This window comes from Arvicanthis niloticus, chromosome 10 (assembly GCF_011762505.2).
Source record: "Arvicanthis niloticus isolate mArvNil1 chromosome 10, mArvNil1.pat.X, whole genome shotgun sequence".
Classification (NCBI taxonomy): domain Eukaryota; kingdom Metazoa; phylum Chordata; class Mammalia; order Rodentia; family Muridae; genus Arvicanthis; species Arvicanthis niloticus.
This window is the reverse complement of record NC_047667.1, coordinates 20,000,977-20,027,569: the sequence shown is the minus strand read 5'-3', so window position 1 is coordinate 20,027,569 and position 26,593 is coordinate 20,000,977. Positions and strand designations below refer to the sequence as shown.

The 26,593-nt window shown below is 44.8% G+C and overlaps 1 protein-coding gene across 1 annotated transcript; it reads right to left on the bottom strand.

Moving 5' to 3' along the window:
• Window positions 1-64: 64 nt before the first annotated feature.
• On the bottom strand, window positions 65-22,778 carry Pigr (polymeric immunoglobulin receptor). Its single transcript, XM_034513714.2, has 11 exons — window positions 22,619-22,778; window positions 14,972-15,071; window positions 10,740-11,084; window positions 7,435-8,088; window positions 5,837-6,169; window positions 4,943-5,275; window positions 3,801-3,993; window positions 3,318-3,439; window positions 2,815-2,946; window positions 2,618-2,676; window positions 65-1,555 (listed from the first exon to the last, which is right to left on the bottom strand). The coding sequence occupies exons 2-11, from the start codon at window positions 15,042-15,044 to the stop codon at window positions 1,460-1,462; spliced, it is 2,340 nt and encodes a 779-aa protein (XP_034369605.1). The 5' UTR covers window positions 15,045-15,071; window positions 22,619-22,778; the 3' UTR covers window positions 65-1,459.
• Window positions 22,779-26,593: the final 3,815 nt, after the last annotated feature.

Sequence of the window (26,593 nt, the reverse complement as noted above, 5' to 3'; positions counted from 1 at the left end):
CACATATCCTGGGGTGCTTAAAGTAGAAGCTAAGGTATGGGGGACAGATGCAGTCTGAGCCTCCTTGGTGGAAATCATAGACTTTAATTATTAATGGACATTTCTGATTTGTTGGTTTCAGCCTATAGGTGCTGGTTGAAGTGCAGAGCTCAGAGAGGAACAGTCTTGATTTGGCTATTGGAAGAACAGCTGTCCCTAGGCTCCGTCTTCCTCCTGTCTGCTCAAACTCTCCAAATATAAGAGGTTGAGAGTATCCATTTCTTTATCTGAGGTCCACATGAGTGACAGGAAGGGGAAAGGTGAGACCAGGAACAATCCATGTGTCTGTCTGTCGTCTTCTTCTTCTTTCTTCTCCTCCTCCTTCTCCTCCTCCTCCTTCTCCTCTTCCTTCTCCTCCTCTTCCTTCTCCTCCTCTTCCTCCTCATCCTCTTCCTCCCCCTCTCCCTCCTTCTCCTCCTCCTCTTCTTCTTTCTCCTCCTCCTTCTCCTCTTTGTCTTTTTCCTTCTTCTTCTCCTTCTCTTGCTTCTCCCCCTGCACCTCCTCCTGTTCCTGTTCCTCCTGCTCCCTCCTTCTTTGAAACCAAGTCTCAATGTATCCCAGGCTGGCCTTGAACTCCCTAGGTAGCCCAGGATTACCTTGAACTTCTGATCCTATTTTTACCTCTTACTATTGGAATTTCAGGAGCACACCACCATGCCCATTTAACTCGTTTTCTCTTGGTTTTCCCCATGCTAAAGTTCTCCCTCTAATAAGAGCAGAGGTCTTGAAGACAGATCCCAGGCCAAGAGCCAGGAGTTGCCACACCTGGTTTGAGACTAGTTTATCTCACTGAGTACCCTTAAGAAAAATCTCTTCTCATCTGAGAATTGTGGTACCCTTTTAGCTTGCATATGCAGGGATTTCCTATGTTGCCTATGGTCTCCAGAGGCAGGAGATATACCTGGTAATGATGTCTTTCTTATCTTAGTGAAAAGACAGAATCTAGGAGGAGATGGCGTCTCTTCCAGTGATGTTTATAGAAAGGCTGTGGCCTGGCTCTCAGCATTTAGTAGGCACTGAAGCCTAGTGAGTTCTCAGATGTGTTGTTTGAATCAAGAAGAGAGGGAAGGAGAGATGGAAGAGAGGAGAGCTACACTGACATCCTATTGTATGGGTATAAAGAGGCTTCAAGTGGCTTTCCCCCACTGAAATGAGCCCCTACTCTGAACACTCTTCTCTCAGAGATGCTTCTCAGGCTCGACTCCTCATTTCCACCTTACTCTTTTAACAGAGAAAAGAACTCCTCACACTCTTTCCTAAACAGGCATAACTAGGCTAGGCTCCCATGGCCGAGGAAGGAACCAGCACACCTCTGAGGACAGGAGGGAAGAGCAGAGGTGATGGGTGAGTGTGGGCTGCAAGTGGATCAGTGTGATTCTCAAGTTGATTGTCACAGGCAGGGGTGGGCGGTCAGCACCGCCTAGGCTTCCTGGGGACCATCATGGACCTGCGCAGCTATGGTGTTGGATTGAAGCAGGAATGCCGAGTAAGCCATGTCAGCTTCCTCCTTGGATGACTAGGGAGCAACGGAAGAGACGTTAGTAGATGACCGGGGAGAGCAAGGACGTACACCCGATGTTCTGAATTTACCATCTGAATTTACCATCTCTGCTGGAGCAAAACACACTTCTGAGACCTTGCTCTTAGCCAGCCCTCCTCCCCTCCCCCCCCCCACCCCTGGGCTCAGCAGGAAGAGATAAATTTTGAGAAATGGAAAGTTGTAGCCTCTAAAAATATCTCCCACTGTCTCACTACCCCCTTATGCAAAGTGGGATGGAACACTCTCTGTTGGTGGGGCCTGTCCCCAGAAGGTATGCGCTCGTAGTCCACAGGCAAGGTGGCCTAGGTTGTTGTCAGCCAAGGCGTCCTGTGTTTTCTTCCTCCACTACACTAGAGAGGTAGCATGTTAGCACTGTCCTGATGGCAGGGACTCATCTCTAGGACTAACTTCCACATGTTAAGCCTGCTAAATGTATGATGTTTGCTGGTATCAAGAGGAACAGATTTAGTAAATAGTGTCAGTGCCCAGGCTCAGAAGCAAAAGAACATCATAAGAAACCTTAGGAAGGCAAGACGGGAGAGTAGTTTGCAACCCAATGGTAGGTAGGAGTTGCCTCTTCTGGGATTTCATGATACTAGTTGGGGTGGGCTAGGGCTTTTAGTGATGACCAAAAAGCCATCATCAATGAATGCCTTTCAAGCTCAAGAGAAAAGATAATCCTGAGGAAATTGTCAAAGGAAGATGTGTGACCATGAAAAGGCCCTAGGGCCCCACAGCTCAGGAAGACCACCCACTCAGTCCTCGCTGCTAACATGTGACTCTCCGCATGTGACTACATCTTTTGCAGGTTCGAAGCTTGCAAGTGAGTTCTGCTCCTTCTTAAGCTCCAGCCACACCAGTCAGTACCCACACCCAAAGAGCCCGTCTCGTCCTCAGAAAGTCCTCTTGGAAACTGTATCTATAACATCTTCCTTGTTTGGGTGCTGGAGGTCAGCCTTCATGTAGGGGTGACTTTATCCTGATGTCCAACTGCAGTCTGAATTTCTTGTCATGCAGTGGGACATCTTTCTGTCTTACCCTTTTCGCTTTCTTGGATTCTTCTGGCTCAGCAGTGCACTCAGTGGTGGTTACGATTTCTGGAGAGAGAGAGAGAGAGAGAGAGAGAGAGAGAGAGAGAGAGAGAGAGAGAGAGAGAGAGAGAGAGAGAGAGAGAAGAGCTTAGCCCTTATCCATCTCTCTTCCTTCCAAAGCCTGGGCATTCTAGAGTTACGTACCATCCTTTCCTTCGACGACTGTTTCCTGTGTGTCTGGAGAGGCCCCCATATTGTCATTGCCTCCAAAATCCCTGGAGTTCTTGAAGTCTGCCATGCTAATATCTGTCCGGTAGCTGCTGATTGACATGCGATCTGTTCGGCAGAGGAGTCAGTGTGGGAGTAGGGCCATGGGTAGGGAGAGCAGGGTGTGTTCTCTCTGAGAAGACCTGCCACATGCCTCAACCAGTGAGATACCAAGGAGTGCTACATTTTGATGCTTGCCTCCAAATTAAAATGAAAATACTCTGCTTCCCCCTTTTTTTTGGTAGTCAAGACTCTGGGGCCTTTGCCAATCTGTAACTCAGTTCACAGAACTCCATTCTAGCTTAAATCAGCCTTGTAAAGGGGTTGTGAGTGTCCCATCTTGAGCCATCGGGCAATAGAGCAATAGAATAGGCCATACCAGAGTCACATGGCTGATGAGCTGAGCTGGAGGTGGGGCAGGGAGCATCCTAGGTACTCACCTACATTCTTCCTGTGTCGGACTCTGGCCACCCACACAGCCGCAGCACCCACTGCCAGCACCAGACCCAGGGGCACCAGGGTGGCGAATAACACTTTGGAGCTCCCGCTTTGTCCATCAGCCCTGCAAGAGGGATTAAGTCAGCCCATCACCGAGAGCCAGATCATTAGAATGCGCTGGGAGGCTACCCCAGCTAGAGTGTCCCCCACCCCAGTCTAGATTTTTGATGTAGTTCTCAAGTCTGTTTTGCTAAGGGCCACCTCCCCAACCACGCCCTGAACCAGCAAGTCAAGGAAGGACTATTCTAGCTAATTGGTCTATTCTAGCTATGAGAGAGGGGCTGTATATCACCTTCTCTGCTGACACTTGAAGGTTATGAGAGCAGACCATCTGCTGTTCTCCCTGACACTCCGCTACTTGGTTCTAGTAACCCAGACTTGGCACTTGGTCTCTGGAGTGTTCTCTACATGGGGAATCTGCTCACCTGCCAGCATCCCCAGATGCTCTGTTTTCCTGAGCTTGGTCTCCCACATTCTGTATCTCTCTTTGATCTTCAAAAAGCCTGGGGTTCAGAATGGCTTTGTTCTCGTTCTCACTGACAGAGGATTCCACTACCTCTTCTTCTGGAGCAACTTTTGCAGGTGCATTTGCATTTGTTGGGTTGACGTGGGGTGACCCTGGAGCAGAGCAAAACAAAGCTGGTTATGGTTTTCCCTCTGTGTTCTTATGCCTGTGGGTCGCAGGGAAAGTGTGGGGTGAAACATTAAAGCTACAGAGGTAGGCTCTGGACTAGCACTAGAGTTGGAGGTGAAAACCGTCTCTAGATCTCCAGACAGTATTTCTACTCTTACTGCTCCTTCACCATGGTTACCTCTACCCTAGTCTCTACCCTGTGGTCATTATGTTCATCATCCGGCATCAAGGATCTATGTAACAGATTCACCTGTGACAACAGGCTGACAGGGAGATTTTCACAGCACTAAAATCCTACCCCAGGAGCAGAATGAGACAGGGCTGCCTCCAGGCAGCAGCTTAGCAATAGCTTCTATTCAGTCAGTCTCTCTGTACTTGGAATTCCTGTGATTTCCAGGGGCTAAAAGCCCCTCCCCATCTAAGATATCTTATATGACGTTTTAAACAGAGGCTGGGAATGCAAACTTGCCAAACAAGTTTGTTTTAATTGTTTTCTTTCCTCTTTATTCTTTTGGTGTCAGCAATTGAACCTGGGGCATCGTGTATGCAAAGCACATGCTCCAATCCAAGCTATACACTCAGTCCCGACCCTTAGTGTTCTTGATTAAGATGCAGCTACCTGGCCATCCTTTGTGAGCAGTCTTGTGCAGATGCAGGAGGATGAAGCGTATTGATATGAGTCTGACTCTGAGACTGCTATGTGGGATTGCTGGATGGAGAGGGGGCTTCACTCTGGTTTGAGGGAGACCTATGAGACTTGTCTTAATACTGAAATTAAAAGAAAAGCCACTACTATTTGCTCTCCTAACTCTTTCCCTCCTATAGGAAAAATCTGAGGATTACCCCTGATGGAAAAGCTTCCAGGCAGGGATCTTTCATAAGCCCTGCCATGGGATGCTGTGGGTGCTGGCACCGACTGCCCTTGGGACTCACCTCTGGCCCTCTCTTCAACAGCTACATAGATGGCTGTAGTTTCTCCATAGGCCTGGCCTTGTTTTACCCCACACCAGTACCAGCCTTCATCTTCCTTACTGACTGGGTTCAGGGTCATGGAGATGAGCTGGCTGCTCTGGTCGCAGCTCATAGAGGCCTGGCGGGAACTTTCGTCGTGGCTAGGCAGGATGTGGCAGCCCTCGTTGCTCCACTTGCACCAGTATTTCTCCTGGGAGTAGAATTTGCATGGATAGTGGCAGGAGATTGTGAGGGACTCTCCTATCACCGCAGTCGCATTCTGTGGTGTCACCTCAAGGTTTGGCCTCCTTGTTGCTAGGGGGTAGAGGGGTGAAGGAAGACAAGGACACAGAAATTGAGACTTGGAGATAGATGCTACGAAGGAAGGAGAGTGGTGGCTTTAGTGTGTGGTGTGTGTTTCCCCTGAAGCTAGCATTGTAGTACACTATTATAAATATGTAGGAAGCAAAAAGCTATGCTAGTAGGGTGACTATTGAGGACCACTATATCAGTCCAGAGTCTGATGTAGAATTTACAGCCTTGCTCACTGGCTTCTGCTTGTCTTGCTTACTCTACCTATTTATTTTGTTTTTTAGGCTTAGTACAGAGAGCCACGCCCAATATTCCACTTCAGAGGATATCTGTCTACTGCAAAGGAGGCTAATCCTTCTGATACCAGGAAGTGTGGCAAGTGATGATTGAAAGAACATACGGTCCTGGTCACAGATATGGAAATGTGACCTCTGGACAAGAAGGTCCTTCCTACACCTGCATGGATGGAGATAGCTTAGCAGAAAAGATGTCTCAGGGATGTGACTGCCGCTATCAGGATGGTCTTCAGACTCCTCCCTCCACCTGTTGTAGGTCAGCTCTCACCTTCAGCAACCTGGAGTTCTATTGTGGTTCTCCAGCGAGGGTCACCATTGGTAAGACACCAGTAGAAGCCAGCATCCTGGGTGGTGAGCTGGTTGAGGATGACTGTGTAGGTGCCATTGCCTGGCTGATCAAACAGTGCCAGTCGGCCTTCATACTCTTCTTGCACCAGGGCCTGGGTCCCCACCAGCACCGGGCAGCGTCCATTCCCATCTGCTTCCCAGTGACACCAGTACTTGAGGCTGCTGCTTTCCTTGGGGTTATAGGGACAGACGATGGCCACAGAGCCTCCTGTGAAGCCCTTCACCACAGAGCGACTGTTGGGAATTGTGGACTCTGGAAGTACAGACCAGGATGGTGTGAAAGGACTGAATTACCCAAATAGCCTTGTGTCCCCCAAGCAACTTTTCTCCCCATGACATCCACTATGGAGAGAGAAAAGTTTAGGTATATCACCAACCCCTCTTGAGAAAATGAAAAACATATTTTATTTATTTCTGAGTCTATAACTAGAGTCTGGAGGCCAGAGTTCAATGACTCCAGAGTGGGTTTCCCATTCCTCTCTTCCCACCTCATTCTCGGCAGGGAATGGAAGGCATTTAAGAGATAATTGTAGTCCTGCTCCTTTGGCTTCTTATCAAATCTCCCTCTAAATAAGCATTTAATATATTTCTTATTCTTAATAGCTGCTCAAAGTATTGTACCTAAATTAAGAAAATATATTTGGAATGGATCTACTTCAGAATATAAGCTAAAACTGTGATATGGTTTTAGGAATCAAAGACCCCAAGAGTCATCTTCGAGAGTGCAGCGGTGAATGCAGACATCCAGAGAGAACCCATGGTGACCGAAGATGTCAGGGATGTGGTGAAAACCCAGAGTTGGGAATAGAAAAGCAGTGTCAGGAACATAGTCCCCTCAAAGAAAAGTCATAAGAACAGGTACTTTGAACTTCAAATACTGGCTTCCTGCTTCTTATGAGGAGGATTCTGTGCAGTGTGCTCTAGGGTGAGAAGGAGCAGTTGTTGAATTCTGTCTGTCTGATGGCTCGTGGAGGTCTAGCTGCTGAACCAGACTGTGCTGCGTAACAGATAACCGTAAGAGCTGTGGGAGTGGAATCTTTAGATGCTGATGTATTGTCTTTCCTGGATGCTTTTAAGGTCATGGTGTGCCAATGTTCTTCCATCTAAGTGTGAGGAAATGAGGTACAACTTGCTCTGGAGTTGGTTGGGGTGGGAAGGAGGACATGGATGGGCCTACCATTGGTACTGAATCCCACCTACTAGTCAGGATCCCCAAAGAAGCTCTACTTTCCTTATTCTTGTTATCCAGGGGTAGCTATCCATAGGTTCTTGATAATACAGAAGAATAATTGGGAATTAGCCTAAGGCAGACAGAGGCTACATTTTCTAGCTCTCCTGAACTGACTCCCACATTGTACTTTTCACAACTTTCCAGCAAGTAGATACTTGCTGGAAGTTGTATTGTATTTGTATTGATGGGCATGAGCATCAAGGGATACATCACAGGGGTAAGCTAGCGTCTCACCTGCCATCCCATGTCACCCCACCCCACCTCACTTCTCTTCTGGAGGTTCTCACCTTCATTGACAAAGAGTTGCCAAGTCTGGATGGGCCAACCTTCTTGAGGCAAACCAGAACTGGTGGCTCCACACTGGTAGTGCCCTGCATCCTCCTTCCTCAGGCCTGTGATCAACACACTGAAACGGCCATTGTCATCCCTGGGCGTTAGCAGGATCCTGCCTTCGAAAGCTGGATCCCTCTTCCCTAGGGTGTTGATGATCACATCACAGGTTTCCTTGTTCATCCGGCACAGATATTTGACCTCGTCTGCTACCTCATGACCCAGGTCACATTCTAAAGTCACTGAGGACCTCAGGTCTTTATAAAGCAGCTCTGGCTCAGGCTCCAGCACCTGGAGGTCAACATTCTTTTTATCAGCACTAGAACCTTCTCCAGCTTGGCAAACATACAGCCCAGCATCACTGAGCATTAGATGATTAATGCTGACATTGAATACTTTTTTGGTCCCTTTCATAGTAAGTTCTGCTCTGCCCTTATATCTGGGGTTCACATACCCAGTGGAGTCAATGATAAGTTCACAGGTCTGGCCTGTCATCTTACACAGGGATTTCTTTTTAGGAGAATTCTGAAAGTTTTCGAAAGGGCATTCGATGATTACGTTTCTGCCTATGTCCTTTGTGTAGACATGGGTGTCAATTGAGACCTCAGGAACTGTGGAATGAAGGACAGGGGTAAATTACCATTTTGTTTTGTAACATTGTACCATTAGTTATACCCAGCGAGGGTTCTGGGTAATCTAGTGACTTAGAATGCCATCCTCCCTAGAGGAACACTGTCAGAATTTTTCTATAGGAACCTGTGCAACGCTACACCAAAGAAAAGACCTCCAAAGCAAAGGTTTTACTTTGATTTTCTCCTGCCCTTGTTTCTCATGCCATTCTTCCCAAAAGCAAAGCATCGAACCCAGAATTATTCTTCCCAAAGGCAGACCATAGAAACCATGACCTCTTTATCCTAAAGCCACCCACAAACCATAAAAATATTACTTTAACCTCCCCATTCTTTTTTCTAAGAGCTTCCCCCAAAGAACCTCCTAACCTTCCATTCTATATGTTAAGGTCTTCACTGCTGAGTCTGCCTTGCACCCCAAGAAGAAGCACTACAGCTGAGGGGCCAGGAAGAATCTGAGCAGATGGGCCTTTCTGGGTTTCCCATTTACACTACTCCTGTGAGTTCTCACATATTTTGTCCTATCTCATCTCTGTCTGGCCACTCCTGCTTCATGAAACCCAAGATCAAATCATATCTTTGCACAGTCATTGTGAAGGTTCCTATGAATGTAAAACTTCAATAAAGGGGCTCTGGGGAGATAAATCAACAGTTTAGAGCACTGGATACTCTTCCAGAGAGGACCAGGATTCAGTTCCTTGCCCCCAGATGGTGGCTCACAACTGTCTACTACTCCAGTCCCATGGGATCTGACACCTCTTCTCATCCCTGAAGGCACCAGGAACTCACCTACTACACAAAAATATATGCAGACAAAATATTCATACATATAAAATAAATTAATTAATTTTAAGAAACCAACTTGGTTAAATGAAGCCACATGTTCCCTTGTTACCATGTCTGTTGTTGAGGTCTTGACTGTGACTTTTGTGAGTGAGGTCAGCAATCAGCCATCCATTTCCTCCCTCTGCCAAGGCCCATCCTGACTTCCGTCTCCTCAGGAAGGGCTTCTGTAAGCTGGTGCTAATTTCTCCCTTCTCTGTGTCCTTCTGAACATCTCTGTTAGTCATCATGTCTAGTCTAAGCTCTACCTCTACAGACCAGAGAATGGAAATATTCTCTTTACATCTGTCTTCTCTGCTGTGACTCAGAGAGCATCTATATTCAGTAGGTGCCAAGTTAACTTGTAGAAACAAACAGAATTGAATGGGAATTGTCTACAAACAATAGTTCAAATATTTTGGGTTGCCGTGTAGAAGCAGAGCCTACTATTGGAATCAGAGCCTGTATTCCTAGCATCTGTAGTATTCTTTTAGGTATCTAGACAGGGCCAACTGTGAATACCTCTCAGCTCTTAGGAATCCGTGGAACACAGAAACAACCTTCTTATTTAGTGTATGGCTAATGGCACGCATATCCCAAAGAGCAATGCATATCCTTCAGAACCCTGCATATTTACTCCCTTGAGTTTTTTCTTTTAACTTCTGGACAAGCAGAACTCTATCAGTGGTGAACTCTTATCAGAAAGCCCCTTTCTTCCTCTCTTCTTTCAATTATAGTGGGGTTGTTTGGAAACCAACCACTTCAGGGGCCTAGACTTTAATAAAAAAATTAAATTTATGCTAATAATTCTAATGAACTAATGGATCCAACTAAAATCCATTTATGGAGAAGTCTTCTGTGGCCTGAAACTCTCTTGGTGCACTTTCTTCCTTGTTAGATGTTATAGATGTTCTATAAACTGATGACATGACTGCTCCAAGGCTGATGAAGTGGGAGGTTTTAACTGTAGACATGAGGGAAAGAGAACAGCCATGGGCATCTAGAAGAGTCCAGAGCAGGGAAAGTAGAAGACTGAACATGGTTAGCAGGCTGAGAGAGAGGCAGGAACAGAGTAGTGTGTGTGTGTGTGTGTGTGTGTGTGTGTGTGTGTGTGTGTGTGTGTTGGGGCAAAGAAGGTATGAACCAAAAGAAGGGAGCATAGCTGAAATAGCTATGTCATAGCTGTGTCAGGAGGACACAGAGAAAAGAGTAGCTGGGGGGAGAAAGGAGTAGCTGGGGGAGAGGGAAGAACATGGGCTGATTAGGGTAGGGAAGGGCCAGGATGCCAGCATGGGCTTTGAAATGTATAAGAGGTACCTGCACTGCTGAAAGAGGCTGGAGGCCATATATGATTTGGTAAACTAATAGGCACCACAGATAGCCATTTGTCCCTTCTGTCAGTGGTAAAAGGAAATGGTCCCTTTGGGGAACTGGCTTCAAAAGTTCCTGAAGAATTTCTCCTTTTGTTGGTCATCCAGAAGTTGAGGAAAAGGAGTTTCCTTTGGACCTGACAGATATCATGTCTCAACTTTATCAAATATAACAAAAAATGTTCTCTTGACACAAATTTAAGCCTAAGATGCTTGTTAGAGACCCAGAAGACATGAAAAGTCTCACCCATTTCCCCAAGATATGCCTCAAATGTCTTGATGTTCTATTATGGAAAGTCTTTGCCTCAGAAGGAAGGAGACTTTAGACTTCATGTCAAGAAACCCTTCTGTAGGAGTTATCTTCCTCCAGCAAACTCTCTCACCCAACTTGAATTGATTTCATTTGCTTTCCCCACAAGCCCAGGATGTCTGAATTCTTACCCTGGCTGACCTCCAGGCTGACATCGAAGGACAGGCCTTGGTTACTGGTACCCAGGCCACACTTGTAGCTCCCAGTGTCATCCTGGGTGAGGTGTGCGATGTTAATCACAAATGTGCTATTCTCTGGGAAGTTGATGAGGTTGGCTCTGCCTGAATACTCCTTGGAGAGGTAGCCATTTGAAGATATGAGGGTTATGCAAGAGCCGCTGGCTCCCTGTCGGCACCAGTATTTCCGGGTGTGCCGGTTGACAGAGGTGTCTGGGTAGTAGCACGTGATGGAAACCGAGTTACCTTCTATACTACTCACATCCTGGGGACCAAATATGGGGCTTTTTGTGGCGACCCCTGTGGAAACAAAAGACAAGAGTTCTAAAATAGATAGAGGTTGAGAGGGCTGATAAATTTTCTAATTTATGTGCATTTCCTAGTTATTTACATGATACCACAACCACACAATGTTGTACTAAATTGCTTAATCATAATTGGGTTCAATTTTAATTGTAACATGATAAGTAAATAAGTTTCATTTTGTACAGGGCATCCATTTAAGTAGCCGTTGGCCTCTGACCTAAGTTCAAAACGCTCTAACCTCTTCCCCTAAATTGTACAACTGTTCTGAAATGATTAACAGTTTGCTCTGGCTTCTGTAAACACACTTATCACTGTGGGCAGGAGAGACGGCAGTTTCTCATGTAGCTATAAATTCTGCAGAAGTGGAGTAATTATTGTGTTCACCTTTAAAACCTCGTCCCCCATCTGCTCAGGTGAGGCTAGCTGCCTGTTAGCAGAAATAATTAATTTGGCTACTTATAATCTGTAGTTGAGTCTGTGGTCTTTTCTTAGTGGTCTCAAACTCCACACAATTTTTGAAGAGATCCTGGCAGACCCTAGATGCAGGGCCAGGGATGCAGGATACACCCAAGCAGGAACAAGTCTGAAGCAGATTTGGAGACTCAGGGGGCACCTGAGACTATGGCTGCTACAAATTAAGGAGTCACTAGTCATAGGCTGGCCCTAGTATCACAACTTGGAGGCCCAGGGGTAAACAGTTCTGATGGGAGTAGGTACTTCTGTGGACTTGGAGGCCCTGGGGTTCCCCAGACTGTGACCACTGCAAATTTGCAAATTGAAACAAAGTGGAAACAAAGATTGTTGGCTGATGTGTGCTCAAGACAGTACTGATCAGTGAGTGTTCCAAGAAGGCCTGACATCTGGGGAGACATGGAGGAGATTGAATGTGATTGTACACTTAATCTCCAGGGATAGAGAAGATGTCCTCTTGTATCCCTGGCTGTTTTATGTTTGTTTTTGTTTTGTTTTTTTTTTTGTTGTTGTTGTTTTTGTTTTTGGCTTACAAGTGAAGGTGTTCAATGTATGTGTCTGGCTCCTCCGACCATGTGCATGTTTTATCTTTTTCTATTGTTTGTGTTTGGTGGATTTGTGTTTTCCGGTGTGCTTAGGAGTTTTGTTATAGAAATGGGAAGCAGACAAGTTTCCAATGAGCTGTGTGCTGCAACATTTCCAGGAGCTTCATGAGACAGACTGTGGAGTTAAGATGCTATCTAGAAAACTATGTACTCTCTGTGAACTAGAATGGCTTACTTTTTATGTGGGATGGCTAGATGCAGGATCTCCAACTTCCAAATTTCCAAGACAATTTGGTACATGGTCACAGGAAACCCTAGCCAGCAAGACCAGTTTCTTTATATTGTTTGTTGGTTTACCCTCTTCATTAAGGCCCCTCCATGGCTGAAGTGTTGTGCCATTAAACAAGGTTCTTCTGTTTTAGTTACCAAGTCAATAAGACAAGGGTTGAGTAGAAACCTAAGTGAAATACCCAAACTCTCTGTTCTGGCCTCTGTGGAGATGGGGAGTTTTCCCCCATCTTACAATCCATGTAACCCTCGCCAGTCCAGAATCCAGCTGCATACGAGGGGGACTATGCACAGGCAGTCTCAAGAATCTACCCTGCTCTGACCACAGCTTCGGGCACTTGGAGTGTGCTGGATTATGCTCCACCCTGAGTCAGGGTTCAGTGGCCAATTAATCCTTGACTACCCACAGGGGATTAAGAACTCCCCTCCTCTGATGAAGTTCTCAGTGGGGATCTGCTTGAGTACCTCCAAGAGTACTTGAATGTCGCCCTCTTGCGGTATGTGGATGATCTCCTTACAGAGGAACTACTTGAAAGACTGATAATGTCTCTAAGCTTGGAACATTAAGGTTGCACACACCTTGATGAACTATATTCTCCATAACCTGGGAAGTGATAGTTGGTTTTGCCTAGGCTCAAGGCCTCCTTTTTAAGTGGGGATAGGTGTCAATCTCTCTGTTACCTCAACTGCTACCCAATCTGAGAATTTAAATTGTGAACCAGAGGAAAGTCAGGTCACCCACGGAGACCTCCAAGAAATATAAATACTTGTTTAATATCTTCAACTTATAGTTACTCAGCTTCCCTTTATTGCCAATCCTGTAGTACTCACATGTACACAAATAAGTCTGAATATATTAGAATGCACTTTCTGGCTCCTATAGAGAACATGTTGGGCCTACACATTTGGCCTCATTGGAGGTATAACCATTGGATCTCTAGAACTTGGGCCATGGGAAGAAAATCTCTATATTCTAACCTATATCCTTCCCCAAGTAGATGTGTATAGTGGAGAGGGGAGCAGAAAACAATAGCCTGTATATAAAGGACACCCCCACTGTGAGGGCCAGGGTCTGGTTAGAAGAAGCTATAGTTATACCCCTTCTCATGACCTCATGGATCACAGACCTGGCTGCCTTTGGAATGACAGCTTTAATTATTCAAGACCATAATTTCAAAATTCTAAATAATAAAATAGATCAGGACATACAACACTTCACAGATTCTATAGTACAACTAGAAAAACAAGTAGATTCCCTAGAAGAAATGGTTTTATAGAACAGTTGGGGATGAAGTTTGCTATTCCCTAAGGAGGGAGCCTTTGTGCTGCCTTAAGTGAAAAATCTGTTTTTATACTATTGACTCAGGAGTTATCCTAGAAACATTAAACATAGTCCAGGAACACTTCGATGCAAGAGCAAGGGGGTATCAATCTGGTTTCTCTTGGTTCAAGTGGCCTACTTCGACTGCCTTTGCTGAACATATTCTTTTACTATTCCTTGGTGTTATGATCAACCTTTGAATTTTAAATCAGTTGCTAGCATACATTAAAAAAAGAAAAATAAAAAAATAATCAATCCTTTAAAATGTTAGTCCTACAGGTTCAGTATCAACCTGTACATTAGCAGGAATGGGGAATGTGGCGGCTAACAAAATTCCATTTTGTAACAGGCATCCATTTTAGTAGCCATTGGCTTCTGACCTGAATTCCTAAAAGGTCCAACCTTGACCCCTCCCCTAAACTGTGTAACTTTTGTGAAATGATTAACAGCTTGTTCTGGTCTCTGTAAACTTGTTTATCGTTGTGGGCAAAAGGACCGGTTTCTTGTGTAGCCATGGGAGTGGGGGGTGAAACAGATCCTCCTGTAGCTGGGGCAGAGAGGGCAATTCTTGACATAGCTATAAATTTCACACAAGTGGAGTAATTGTGCTGTTTGCCTTTAAAAACCTTTCCCCCATCCTGGTGGTGTGGCACATTTCTGATTTGGCTTAGAGATGGATGCCCTGCTAGAAAAAAAATAATAAATTTAGCTAATTATAATCTGAATTGAGTCTGTGGTCTTTTCCTGTAGTCTCAAATTCCACAATAGTAACTCATAAACAATAATCTTTTTAAAGGCAATCAGTGGCAAGCTAGTGGTATCTTAACACAACTTTTGTAGAATGTTTTGCCTTTGCTTTATAATTTCCCTATATAGGTGATTTCCTTTGTTACACCGAGAATGATAAGAACCAGGAATTTAGTTAATTTCTCCCAAATGACACAATTCAGAAAAGATGTGTGGTTTGAGGTCAAGATTTTTTTTTTTAATCTCTAGAGAAGACTCTTTACCAGACTCCTGGTCTTAAAATTAGGAATTTTCATCTCTGTCTCTGATTACCAGTACTTATTGACTGATTTTTAGACATGCCTTTTCTTCATTGCCCCTGTGTGATGGTATCTTATAGGGACACACATCTTGTGAGAGACATTGCTGGGAGTAACTCTGATGTCTGTGTCTCCATGAAGTTGGGATCCTAGAAACAAGAAGTCTAGGAGAAAGAGTTTGAGCTGAGGAGTTAGGACCATCAGACCTACCTGAGAAGACAGTTACCAAGAGGGTGAACAAGGAGAGCCTCATTGCTTGTGGCTTCCAAGGGGGTTGTGCCATTAAAGTTGACTTCTTCTTGATGAAATGCTGAAAGACAATAACCAAAGTAGGTGAAGTTTCCCTGTAACACCTATTTGCTTTCCATATCCAGAAACTGTTGTAAATCCTGTTGAATTAAGGAATGATGCATGGATGGTTCTCCCTCAGTGCTAACGACTCCAGGTCCACTTCTCTTTCTTTCTCTCAATCGGCTACAATAAAAACTATCCTCTTAACCAATATGTGTTCTTAATGGCTCTTCAATAGTTGTAAGTACCTTTGTCTTCTTACCTAAGCTTCATGTTCCTTTGGGCTAGGGATACGGATGGTGTTCTTTGTTGTCATGCAGGACTCAGTATTGGGCACACCCTAACATGGCCCTGTCTTTCTGAATCTGTCCCCCCTCCTTATATCTGTGAAGTTGGAGGAGGCTGACATGTTTTTTTGGGTGGGGGGGTGTACAAACTGAGACCAGAAGAAGCAGTTAAACAATTCTGGCGTTTGTAAAAGGATACAAAGGCTTGTGAATGTCACAAAATGGTTAACAGTGGGAATGGGCAAAGTGGAGCTGGGGAAAATCTGAGCCCTGGCTTCTCTGGCTTGTCTATTCTCTCAGCCTCTCCTCTGCTTCAGGATTCTGATAGTAGGTTTATACTGGATGCCAGAATACCTATTGTTTGTCAAACACTATGCCTGATATATTATAAATTGACAACATGATCATTCCATGGAGTGGTTAAGAGGAAGGTTTTTGTTGTAAGAGAGAGAGAGAGAGAGAGAGAGAGAGAGAGAGAGAGAGAGAGAGAGAGAGAGAGATATTATAAGGAGAAAGAGTAGCTGGGAGAAGGAAGCCTGTGAGCTGGAGGAATTTTAGCAAGGACAGGAGACCTAGAGGGGTTTGAGTGTGTAATGGTCCTTTTGATACTGAAGGAGCCTGGAAGCCAGCATGAGCTTTGATATGTTAATAAATGCTACAGGTGACCACAAGTTCCTTCTACCAGAGGTAAGGGAGATGACTCCTTGGTAACCGTGGAACCAGCTTTGCAAGTTCTTGAGGGATGCTGACTTTTGTCTAAACACCAGAAACCCTCCTATAGCTCAGGTTGAGCCCATTTCTGGATATTTGAGCTGCCTTTTAGAGTTTGAGGAATTAGAGTTTCCTTTAGAACCGAAATTATTCATTTGAGTTTTCCAAGTACCCTTGAAATAAGACAGACAAGAAGTCATAATTGCAAGAAAATTAAGAGCTTGAGATTATGAGTTATGCCCAATGTTTCTAATGATTCCATTATGGGTCCAGAGACAAAATGTAGATGTTACCATCTTTCCTGCCTGGTGAGATCTATCGGAAAAAGATGGAGAATGCAAGCAACCCATGTGGACTTTGTACACAGTCCAGGGTTAGAAAGAACTGAGGCTTAGGCCCATGTTAGGTTGTACTATCTCAAGGACCTAACTATACCCTAGACTATAGAACCTAGAGGAAGAGAGAAGACAGGAGAGGGGACTCCCAACAGACTTTGAGGACTTTGCCTGACTTTAAACTTTGGAATGATTTGATGGAGCTTTTAAAGGAGAAAAACAACGATAATAGACAATAATGAGCACTCATAAAGATAAGGAAACCGTAAGCAGGAGGCAGCCTGGGTATTATCTCTTCCTTACTTGTCCCTGACTACTGGTTCCCAGAGACTTCCTTTACTAGTTGAGCCAAGGGCAATAGAGTTGTTTATCTTAGTTATTTCTTTCCTCAAGGGAATTTCCCTGCAAGAAACCATTTTATTTCCTTGTAGAGATAAAGGTATTCTGTTCCTCTAATTCTTTGGAAAAGTTAGGGCGGAGTTGAGGACAGACATGGGTGTCAGATGGCAACTAAAGGCTATTTTACCAGGGTTAATGGCCCATGCTTTCTTACCAAGTCAATAATAAACTCCTAGAGCCTTGGCCAAACTGAGCTTAATTTGAATGTGATCAGGTGCTTGGAGTCATCTGAGTGGCAAGAAGCTTCCAGGGAGGAGCGACTGCAAGGCCAATCTGTTCCATAACAGTTGGGATGGATGGCGTAACAGTTGGGACCGGTGGTGCCAAGTCCCAAGGACCTTTCCCTTGTGCTGGTCTTGGGTGCAGTCACAGGTGGGAAAGCCAAATATTTTCAGCTTTTAAGAGCCCAAACTAGTGGTGGCTATCCCTTCTTCTCAGTCTTGTCCTTGATTAGAAAGCAAGCTCTAATAGTCATGAGGCAGGACTTTTCTCTTTCCATACGCCCAGCTGGGGGTGCTACTCTCCTCTGGGTGAGTAAACTGCTTTCCCTTTTTTTTTTTTTTTTTTTTTTACAGAGAACCAGGTACCAGGTTTTACATGGTCAGGGACCTGACTTTCTAGTTTGGGCTTATAATCATTTTGTGACACATTTAGATGGCTGGGTTGGTCAGCTTGGAAGTAGGGAGACACGTGTACATCTCTAACTTTGTGTGTAGCTCAAAGTCAGGTGTTAGAGCATTGGGTGCACATTTTCGGAAGAGAAAAACCTCAGGGGAAGGTCACGCTGGCAAGAAAAACAAGAGTCTACTCCCAGGGCTGATTGTGAGCAGGAGGCATTTTTCTTTTCCTTTTTTTTTTTTCCCCTAAAATAAGAGCTAAAATATGGAGCAGGTTCTCTGGTAGCAGCTAAAAAGACTGCAATGTTTAAGTCATTTTCACCTCAGTCGGACTTTTTCCAAGCCCAGGCAATCCAGAGCTCAGAGAGGCCCCAAGGATAGGGCATCTAGAGATAAATTTAAGAAGGGAAAGAAAGAGTAAAGCACTTACTTGCCTGGCTCCCCACCCCAGATATTTTGCTAGGATCCTCTCATATGTGATTTAATGTATTACCACAGATCTTGGGGGATCGATGCTATTATCTTATTGGTGCAGATGGGAGATCTAAGGGCCAAGGATTCTTGACTCCAAGACCTATATCAGAAGTGGAACTGGACCATGAGTCTATTATTACTTCTTGCATGAACCCAGAGATCAGTTCTATTATGGGTTAGAAATAGGCTAGTGAAATAGCTTAAGAAAGGTAAGGATGTCCTGACTCTTCACCTCCACTTGGGAGCCACATTTTCCTGTAAACAAATGACTTCTTTCTCCCCCTGACGAAGCAGCAAAAGGGCCCTGTTTCTATGTTGAGGAAGGGTTCAGATAGGTAGAAACAGTTCAGTTCCTCCAGAGCAGTGGTTTTCAACCTATGGGTTGTGACCTCTTTGGGAGTCAAACAACCCTTTTCGTAGGGGTCACATGTAAGACAACCTACATATCAGATATTTACCTTTATGACTCATAACAGAAGTAAAATTAAAGTTATGAAGTAGCGATGAAAATAATCTTATAGTTGGGGGGGTGACTACAGCATGAGCTGTATTAAGGGGTCAAAGCATTAGGAAGGTTGAGAAGCACTGCCCTAAAGGGATGAGCTTGTGTGATGTTTTATAAGATCAAGGGTTATATTGTAAAGACCCACAGCCTACACCAAGGATGGTGTGATTGTAGCCTTTTGACTTTGAAAACCTTACCCTCTATCTATTGTCTAGGCACCAGGAGTCTTTTCTCAGGCAATGCCTACTCTTGTTCAGCCCACTAGAGTCTTATTTGGCTTAATAAAGTGTGTTGATCTGTAACTTTCTTGAGTGGATTATTTCACGTGCACTGAAACTTGGGTTGAGCTGTATTTTCACTGATGAGGCTAAGATATTTCTACCTGAGGTTGTCTGTGTTCTATTGAGTTAGTTTCCCAGTGTATTTATAACCTATGTCCTCAAACGTGTAAACTGAAGCAGAAGCACGGACTACAATTGAGAGTAGAGTTTGTCTCTTTCCTTATAAACCCAGTTTAGCTGCCTTCCCTTTGGTTAAAGCGACTGCTTTTCAGCTTTTTGGACAAACCTTTGTTCATCTAATCTCTGATGTTCCTCTTCAGAGGAAGGGACACCTGGGCCCTCCTAGCTTGGCTGGTGAGCTATCTATTCCTGTATCTCTGAAACAACCTAGAGTCTTCACTTCCCAGGAGAAATAAGATGGCATTCCCAACGCCCCAGGGGTCGCAGAGGAGAAATAGAACACGAGGTAAGAAAATCAGAAGCTAAGTGTGACAGTTTCTGGCAACTCATGAGTATTAACTTGAAGGAGTCAGACAATTTGGAGCTGAGAATAGGTCGAGGAGAACTTGGCTGCACCTGGCTTCTGTTCATTTCTTCCTTGGCAGGAACTGAATAGTCCTTCTATTCCAGGAGGAGCACTGCCTAAGCCCATGTGGTACTATCACTTTCACCTCTCACAGACCAGGAGTTGAGCACAGAGTAGCATAAGCTTGAACACTGTCTCATAAAGAAGAGTGTTAGGGATGGAGGAGCACCTGGTGGGTCCAGCCTTCCATCCTATCATGATGTAAGGAGTAAGAGTCTAACACTCGGGTAGAATATACTGACACAATGCTTTCATCTGTAAAATGTGTATAAGAGTGCCCAACTCTTCTAACTTGGAAGGAAAATGCCTTGGGATGGGAGAACAGAGGGAAAGATACCACTTAGCTTTCAGCTCAGTCACCTGCGGGTTGTGTGGGCTTTTAAACTGAGTCCAGAGGTCCTCATCTGCGAATGGGATATGACTCTGCATCACAGAGGGTTGTTCTACTGATCAAATAACAAAGTCCTTATGGAGAGATGGGATTAAAAGTGTTAATTCACCCATACCTGCCCTCTAAAATCAATAAGGTCTGCTCTTTCTTTTGGTCAAAGAATGAAGGGGACTAGCAGACTCTTAACTGCACAGCCTAGCAAGACTCAGAGAGCTATTTATATTTAGATCGAGCACTGTGACTTTGGAAGCAAGCATTGTGACCTGAGTTACAAGAACACGTGAGAATTCTTTCCAAGACCTTTACTGTTGTTAATTTTTTAATCCTCACCATTACCCCAGGAAGCAGACTCTAAAGCACCATCAGGCAAGACATTTGCCCAAGGTAAGACAAGCACCCACGTAAGAAAAACAGAGGAACACACTCAGTGTGGATCTTGAGCCCCCACATGATAGGCACAGGCTGTGTGCTTGAACAGCATGCACACAAATATATGTATATATCACACACATGTATACACCACACACATGTATATACCACATATACACATGTATACACCACACACATGTATATAGCACACACATGTATATTACATACACACACATGCATACCTCACATACATACTAAAATAATAAAAATAAATACTACAAAAGAGCACAGGAGCTTAATGACCCTGATGCGCTGGAGGGGTTCTAGATGCTAGACGAACCAATGAGAAGAGGCAGGAGCAGGCAGGCCAGCTTTAGAGAAGAGAGAAAACTTATTCTCTCTTCCCCACCTTTCAAGAGAAAGGCATTTGTCATGAAGAGTCCTGGAGTTGGTGCTAGGAGAGCTTTCTCTCCGAAACCCTAGCTGTTGTTTATTTAGCACTGGGCATGGGTGGGGAGTGTTACCATTGTTTCCCGAGTCTGGATGCATCCATACCAAAGCTATGCTGGGTCAAAGCCAGCGACTCTAGGAGCCTAGCTTTGGTGTACCCAGAGTCATGTTTTCTGCTGAACTCAGTGCGTGGATTATATAGGTTGAGTGTTCCTTGTCTAAAATGCTTAACATCACAAGTGGTCTCCACTTTAATTTTTGGACTATTTTTAGATATGTGATAAGATATTTTGGGAATAGTACCCAAGTCTAAACATATTCTGAAGGAAATTTTATATATTTTTAATTTGACTATGTTTTAGATTGATACCCTGTACCTGATGTCTAGTGGGAATTTTCTGTTTGTGTGATACTGGCATTTCAGATGTTGGAATTACAGATTCAGAAATACTAAACCTGTAATTAATTAACTAATTATTTATTTAGAGACAGAGTCTCTGTGTAGCTGACTTCTAACTCACAATCCTGCCAACCTCCCCCGTTAGCCCCACAAGTATTGGGATTATAGGTGTGTTCCAGTTGCAAGTATTTTTAAAGTTAAGTGATTTGTTTTGATAGGTGATATCTAAGTGTCTTTAAAACCATATCAGAAAGGATGTATCAAGATATTGTTTAGAACTCCTGGGTGACTTTATATCATTCACATTAACTCGTGAAGATTTAGTTACCTCAACTGTAAGCTGAGATGGTGTCTACCCTCCCCAGCTTCTTGGTGTTTGGGGGTGGGAACAAGATGAAGCCGTGAACTCCAAGGGCAAGTGGATTTATTGAACGAAAGCCGAAGTGATTGGGTATCTTGTGACTGAACCCCGCAGATCTAGAGGTGTGCTAGGAAGCAGCCAGTAGTCACAGAGCTAGGTGTTCTCCCGACTCCTGGTTCAGTTCTTTGAGCTATAACGCCACATCCAGGACCAGCAGAAGTGTGAATGGAAAGTTCCATATGTGGCTTAGAGCCGAGCCTCTACTTTCAGCCACCAGATAGATGCCTTCTCCCCAAATCCCTGAAACTGGCACATCCCTCTTTATAGTCAAGAAATCTCTAAATACCTTAGCAGCAGGGGAGAGGGTTAATAAAAAGTGTCTTACAGAATGTGTGTCTGGTTGTCCCCAAGTACAGTGGCAGTTCCTCAAGTGGAATTGGTGCAGAGGATGGAGCTAGGCTGGCACTGTCCTTCGGTATCGGCCTAGGAATATTGTCAGGATGGATAAGGCTGTGAAGGCTGAGACTGGTGCTTGCTTGGATGCTGTGTTAGGGGATGCAGCAGGCACAGGGCTGCTGTCTGTACCTAGAAGGTGGCTCTGCTCTCCACTTATTCTATTACTCTGCGAGGGCATTGTTCTCCGTTTAAAGCAGGGCAGAGTGACACCATAATGCATACTTGTTTGTAGTGGCACAAATACACAGAGGCAAGCCTGGATTGCAATTAGAAATGAAATGATTTGAGAGCCTCAGAGAAGCCCAGAAAAAAAGAATTGAATGTGGCCTCCTTAAAAAAGGTAGCCAAGGCTATGTGCTTTGTTGTACGATCTGCATCCAGATCTGCCTGCTGCTCAGTTCATTTTTGAGAAATTGAACTAAGGGCTGGAGAGATGGCTCAGCCGTTAAAGGCTAGGCTCACAACCAAAAATATAAGAGAAATTGAACTAAATTAAGATGCCCCCAAATCAATGTTATATTGCTACACTTCGCACATTTTCTCATTTGAACCCACCCTGCCCAGCAGTGATAACTGTTATTTTTAAATCCTCATTTTACAGATTAAGACTGAGGCTCAGAAAGATCAGGCACTGTGTAAGTTAGTACTGTAGGAGGATAAGGGAATTTGGGTCTAAGTCTCAGGGTAAAGGGAATGTTGGCAACAGACATTCTTTTCTTTGATATTTTGCAGAAAAGGGTGAGGCATGCCTGTATACGTATCTGCCTTTCCTTAGACCACTGGGATATGCCCCTGTACTCCCTGTGACATACAGTCACACAGTCTACCCTGTTCTCCTCACCCTCTCTGTGAGGCTGATATCTGGGAGATCGGTAGATTATCCGAGCTAAGATCCCACAGAGCATCCGATCCCAGGATCCCAGGATCCCAGGCAGCACACTTACTTTTAGTTACTTCCTTCTCTCCAGGTGATCCAGTTTCGGGCACAGCCTGTCAGCCAGTATGCGCCCCTGCCCTTCTAGAAGCTTCCAGGAAGGCACTGGTGACTGCTGTCAAAACTGAAACTGTGCTCTGGGCTTGACCCGCACCTGGCTCTTAAAGGGCCGTTGTCCCATAGTCAAGGTAGCCAGCCAGAACACGTGACTCCCACAGATTCTTGCTTTCCTGGTTGGCTCCATTTGTTCTCCCCTGTACTTCGGGAGAATCCGTCATGCGCAGATCCTCCATTGTTGCAGCTTCAGGATATAAGACAGAATGTCTCCTTAGTGTTTGGTCTTAGCTCCCCAGTCACTAGGGACTGCCTGGTTCCCATGACTCCCTGACATGGACCCTGAAACGCCACTCTTTGAGCACCATCTGCAAAGTTCCCCTTTTCTACCAAGAGCTTTCAGTGCCTTAGGAATTACGCTTCTTCTCTTCTCAGTCCGGACTCTACCTGAACTTCCTGAAGCTGAGCTGACTTTGTAGAGAACCCTCACTTGGCTACCTATAGAAGAGGACTCCCACGAGCTGCGTTGAGATAGCAACTCCCTTCCTCACTTCAGCAAGTCCAGGTCGTGACCTATTTGGGTCTCCAAGATATTCTCCAGATAATCATAGCCTTTCTGTGTCACACAAATGAAGCCTACGGTCCCACATACATTCCCCTACACCCTCACAGCCTCCCCTGCCCCCTTGAAGTTCTACAGACTGTACCTGGGCAGGGCTCACCTGCTCTTCTTTCAAGAGTCTTAAGTTAATTTCCGAAATCAAACTCCCAGAAGGGGAAGGAGAAAAGGAGAAAGAAGGGCTAGAGATGCAGGAGGGTCAGACAGGCATACATGTGAGCTCACTCGTGTGCAAGATAAGCTCAGATTTTGATGGCAAGAAAAGAAACTATTTTGTGTTACAGAGCTCAACTGAAGATCATAAATCCGCAATCTGACTGGTGCAAGAAAAACAAAACAAAACAAAACCATGGTCACTTCCAGGAAAGCTCAGTCCAATTCAATGGCATTTCAGATTGGATTTCTTCTACCCTTTGTCTTCCTTTTCCCCCTCTGGGTGGCAACATTGCTGCTGGGCCCCTGGTTTTAGTCTTGGTTTGCTGCGCTGCTGTGCCAGTCTTGTTCCTCAAAAAGAAAAAGTGGTTCTATGAACTAAGATTGAACTCCCACCTGGTCAGAGGGACCTTTTAGCTTTACTCATTCCAAGGGCTTTGCAGTACACACACTCTGGGCTTTCTTGTCGCTATAGCTCAGCTCCTTCAGTAGGTCCTCCTTTGTTCTTGTGATTGCATAGTGGAATGTCTGATCGGTAGCTTCCTGTAGTCTCTGGGAAAACCATGCTCCCATAATGCCTATGTATCTTTTGAAATGCAGAGCTCATGTGTCATCGGAAGAACAATGGGAAAGGGCAAGGCGGTGGACCATTGGTAGTTTAGAGAGGACAGGCAGTATTGTAGTCTGCTGGCTCTGGAGCCTCTAAACTGTCCTGATATCATTGTTAATCTCTCTTCTTCTGGAGCTCAGGCTCAGAGCCATGGTGGCAAGTGGGAGGTCATGGAGACACATTGGTAACCGACTTTCTTCCTCACCAGCAATTTCCTCCTCCCCATTCCAACGTGGGTGATTATAGGGAAATGTGGAGGGAGGGGAGATGTGTGGGGACAGAGATGACACAAGCCTGTTTCTGCCATCTGAAAGGTCTTTACACAGTTTTCTGTTCTGTGTCTCCTTCTATTTAAGCTCAATAGTCAAGGAACTTGTAGGATGTGTTTGCTTCTCCTCAAAGCAGGGAATAGCTTGTGTCTAGTTGTCTGGGGTAGAGTAAGTACTAAGGCATACCCCTGAATATTTGCACAGACGCTTGCTGAAGAAAGGCTTTGCAGGAGGGAATGAAGTACATCAACCGAACCATCATTTCTTTGCTGCCTGCAGGTGGAGGCTGGACTTCTTGACTACCCCATAACTCCTGGATGGTGGGTGGCTCTCTAGATCATGTCCTGGTGGCACATGTTCCCAGCGGTGTCCAGAAGTGTCTTAGCAAACCATGTTAACACATGCATCCACAAGAGAAACATCCACGTACCCCCACTTAGTGATCCAGCCTTGGGAAAGAGGAAATATAAAAGTAGAACCCCACGAATAATCAGGAAGTAAAATTCCTGTGGCCAGTTTTGAGTCCAGCCACAAGCTGGTGGAGTGAGCACAGAGACTGGCTTCCTCCCTCACATGGCAGCTTCCCTCTCTAGAACCCAAGGAGTGACTCTTGCATCCAGCTCTGAGGGAAGAGGGACTGACCCACAGTAGGTAGTGTGTCTATGTTCAACTTAGTAATGATGATGACATTACTTTCCAAAACTGACTTCATTTGCTCAAGCCAACCTTCTTCTACAAATAAGAAAATACAACCTGTTTTCATCTGGCGTGGGGAGGATCAGAACCACAGGGCTTGAGTTAACATGCTTATATTTTGGCTTTGGCTTGACCCCTAAACTTGCTGAGTGACCTTTGCAGAATGACTTCCTCTTTAACTTGTAGGCTTTTCATATGTTAAATGAGAGAGCATTTGGCCAATTGGGTCACAAGGCCTTTCCAATTCTAGGTCACTGTGTGTCCGCTGAGCACTGTCCAAGTTTGTTGTGGGGGCTGTAACAAGCAACCACAATCTTAGTACCGATAAGTCACAGAAATATATTCCTCTTCAGTTCTGAAGAATAGAAATTTAGAATTCAGGTGGCAGCAGGACCACCCTCCTTACAAAGACTCTAGAGGAGTAACTGTTTGATGTTGCTTCTTCTAATGTCTAGCTTCTGCTAGTGTTCCTTGACCTCCTTTGATGAGCAGCCGAACCTTCCAGGCTCTGCCTCTACAGTCACTTTGTCCTCAGTGCATGTCTCCAGAATCTGTTGCCTTTACTATGTATGACATTTTCGACAGCATTTAACGGTCAATCACATCATCTGGGATGATTTCTTTATCTGATTATCCTGAGTTTAATCCTAAATGTGGCCACATTTCTAGGCTTCTGGAAATAGACTGTAGATATAGTTTGTTGAATAGGTCTATTACAGGCATCCACTCTGACCATGACCATTAAGAGATCCAGGGAACTGGAAATCTGCAGAAGTGTGTATTGTTGTTTCCTCAGGGTGTATAGTCATCGCCCACATACAACACTGCCTTGCATAAGCCAGGAGGTAACAAGCCTGCAGAGGCAGTACAGTCTGTGAGAAGGGACAGCCTCTGCATGTAGACTGTCCTGGATTCACACCCAGGTCTTTCCATCTGCCAGCCATGATGCCTTGGACCAGTGGCTTAATGACTTTGGGCCTGATCATCCTCAGCCCATAATGGTGTTATAAAAATTAATATGTGTAAGGGAATGAACTTAGCAAATGCTCCTCATTCAGTGTCAAACACCAGGCAGAACAGGGACTCAGAACTAAGAGTAATTCTGCACTGAACAACGAAGATCCATAGGCACAGATGTGGAATGATGTCCAAGTATATTTTGAAAGGAAGTGGCAGAGACAGGCCTATAACCAAGGGCTTCCTTCCTGCACTGGATACCCACCATCCAACCCTACCCTTGCTGCTTACAAAAGCCTTCACATTAAGGATGACCATTTTGAGTTACATTTCCATGGGCAGCAAGAGTTTCCTATTTACAGGTTTGTTTGATCTGGTGGATTGTAGAAGGTCAAGCTCATACAGATCCAACCTTGGGGACTCATTTGCTTCATGCACTAAGACTGTAGATTGATCCAATCCCTGATGGAGAAGGATCTCTACACTGTACGTCCATTCCTCACCTTGTACATCCCGTCTGTTACCAAACTGGAGTTTTGACCTGGTTCATTTTTTTCTGCCAGTTAAAGAATTTATAAGGCAAGGAAAAAGTCTCAGACACAGCAGTCATCCAGTGCAGAAAGATAT

What these genes read in the sequence shown, in the direction of transcription:
- Pigr (XM_034513714.2), bottom strand. Translation starts at nt 15,044, where the DNA reads ATGGCACAACCCCCTTGGAAGCCACAAGCAATGAGGCTCTCCTTGTTC. An exon ending in CTTGGTAACTGTCTTCTCAG is followed by an intron (nt 11,085 to 14,971) that starts GTAGGTCTGATG and finishes TTGTTTCCACAG; the next exon opens with GGGTCGCCACAAAAAGCCCC. An exon ending in GCAACTCTTTGTCAATGAAG is followed by an intron (nt 6,170 to 7,434) that starts GTGAGAACCTCC and finishes CTGTACTTCCAG; the next exon opens with AGTCCACAATTCCCAACAGT.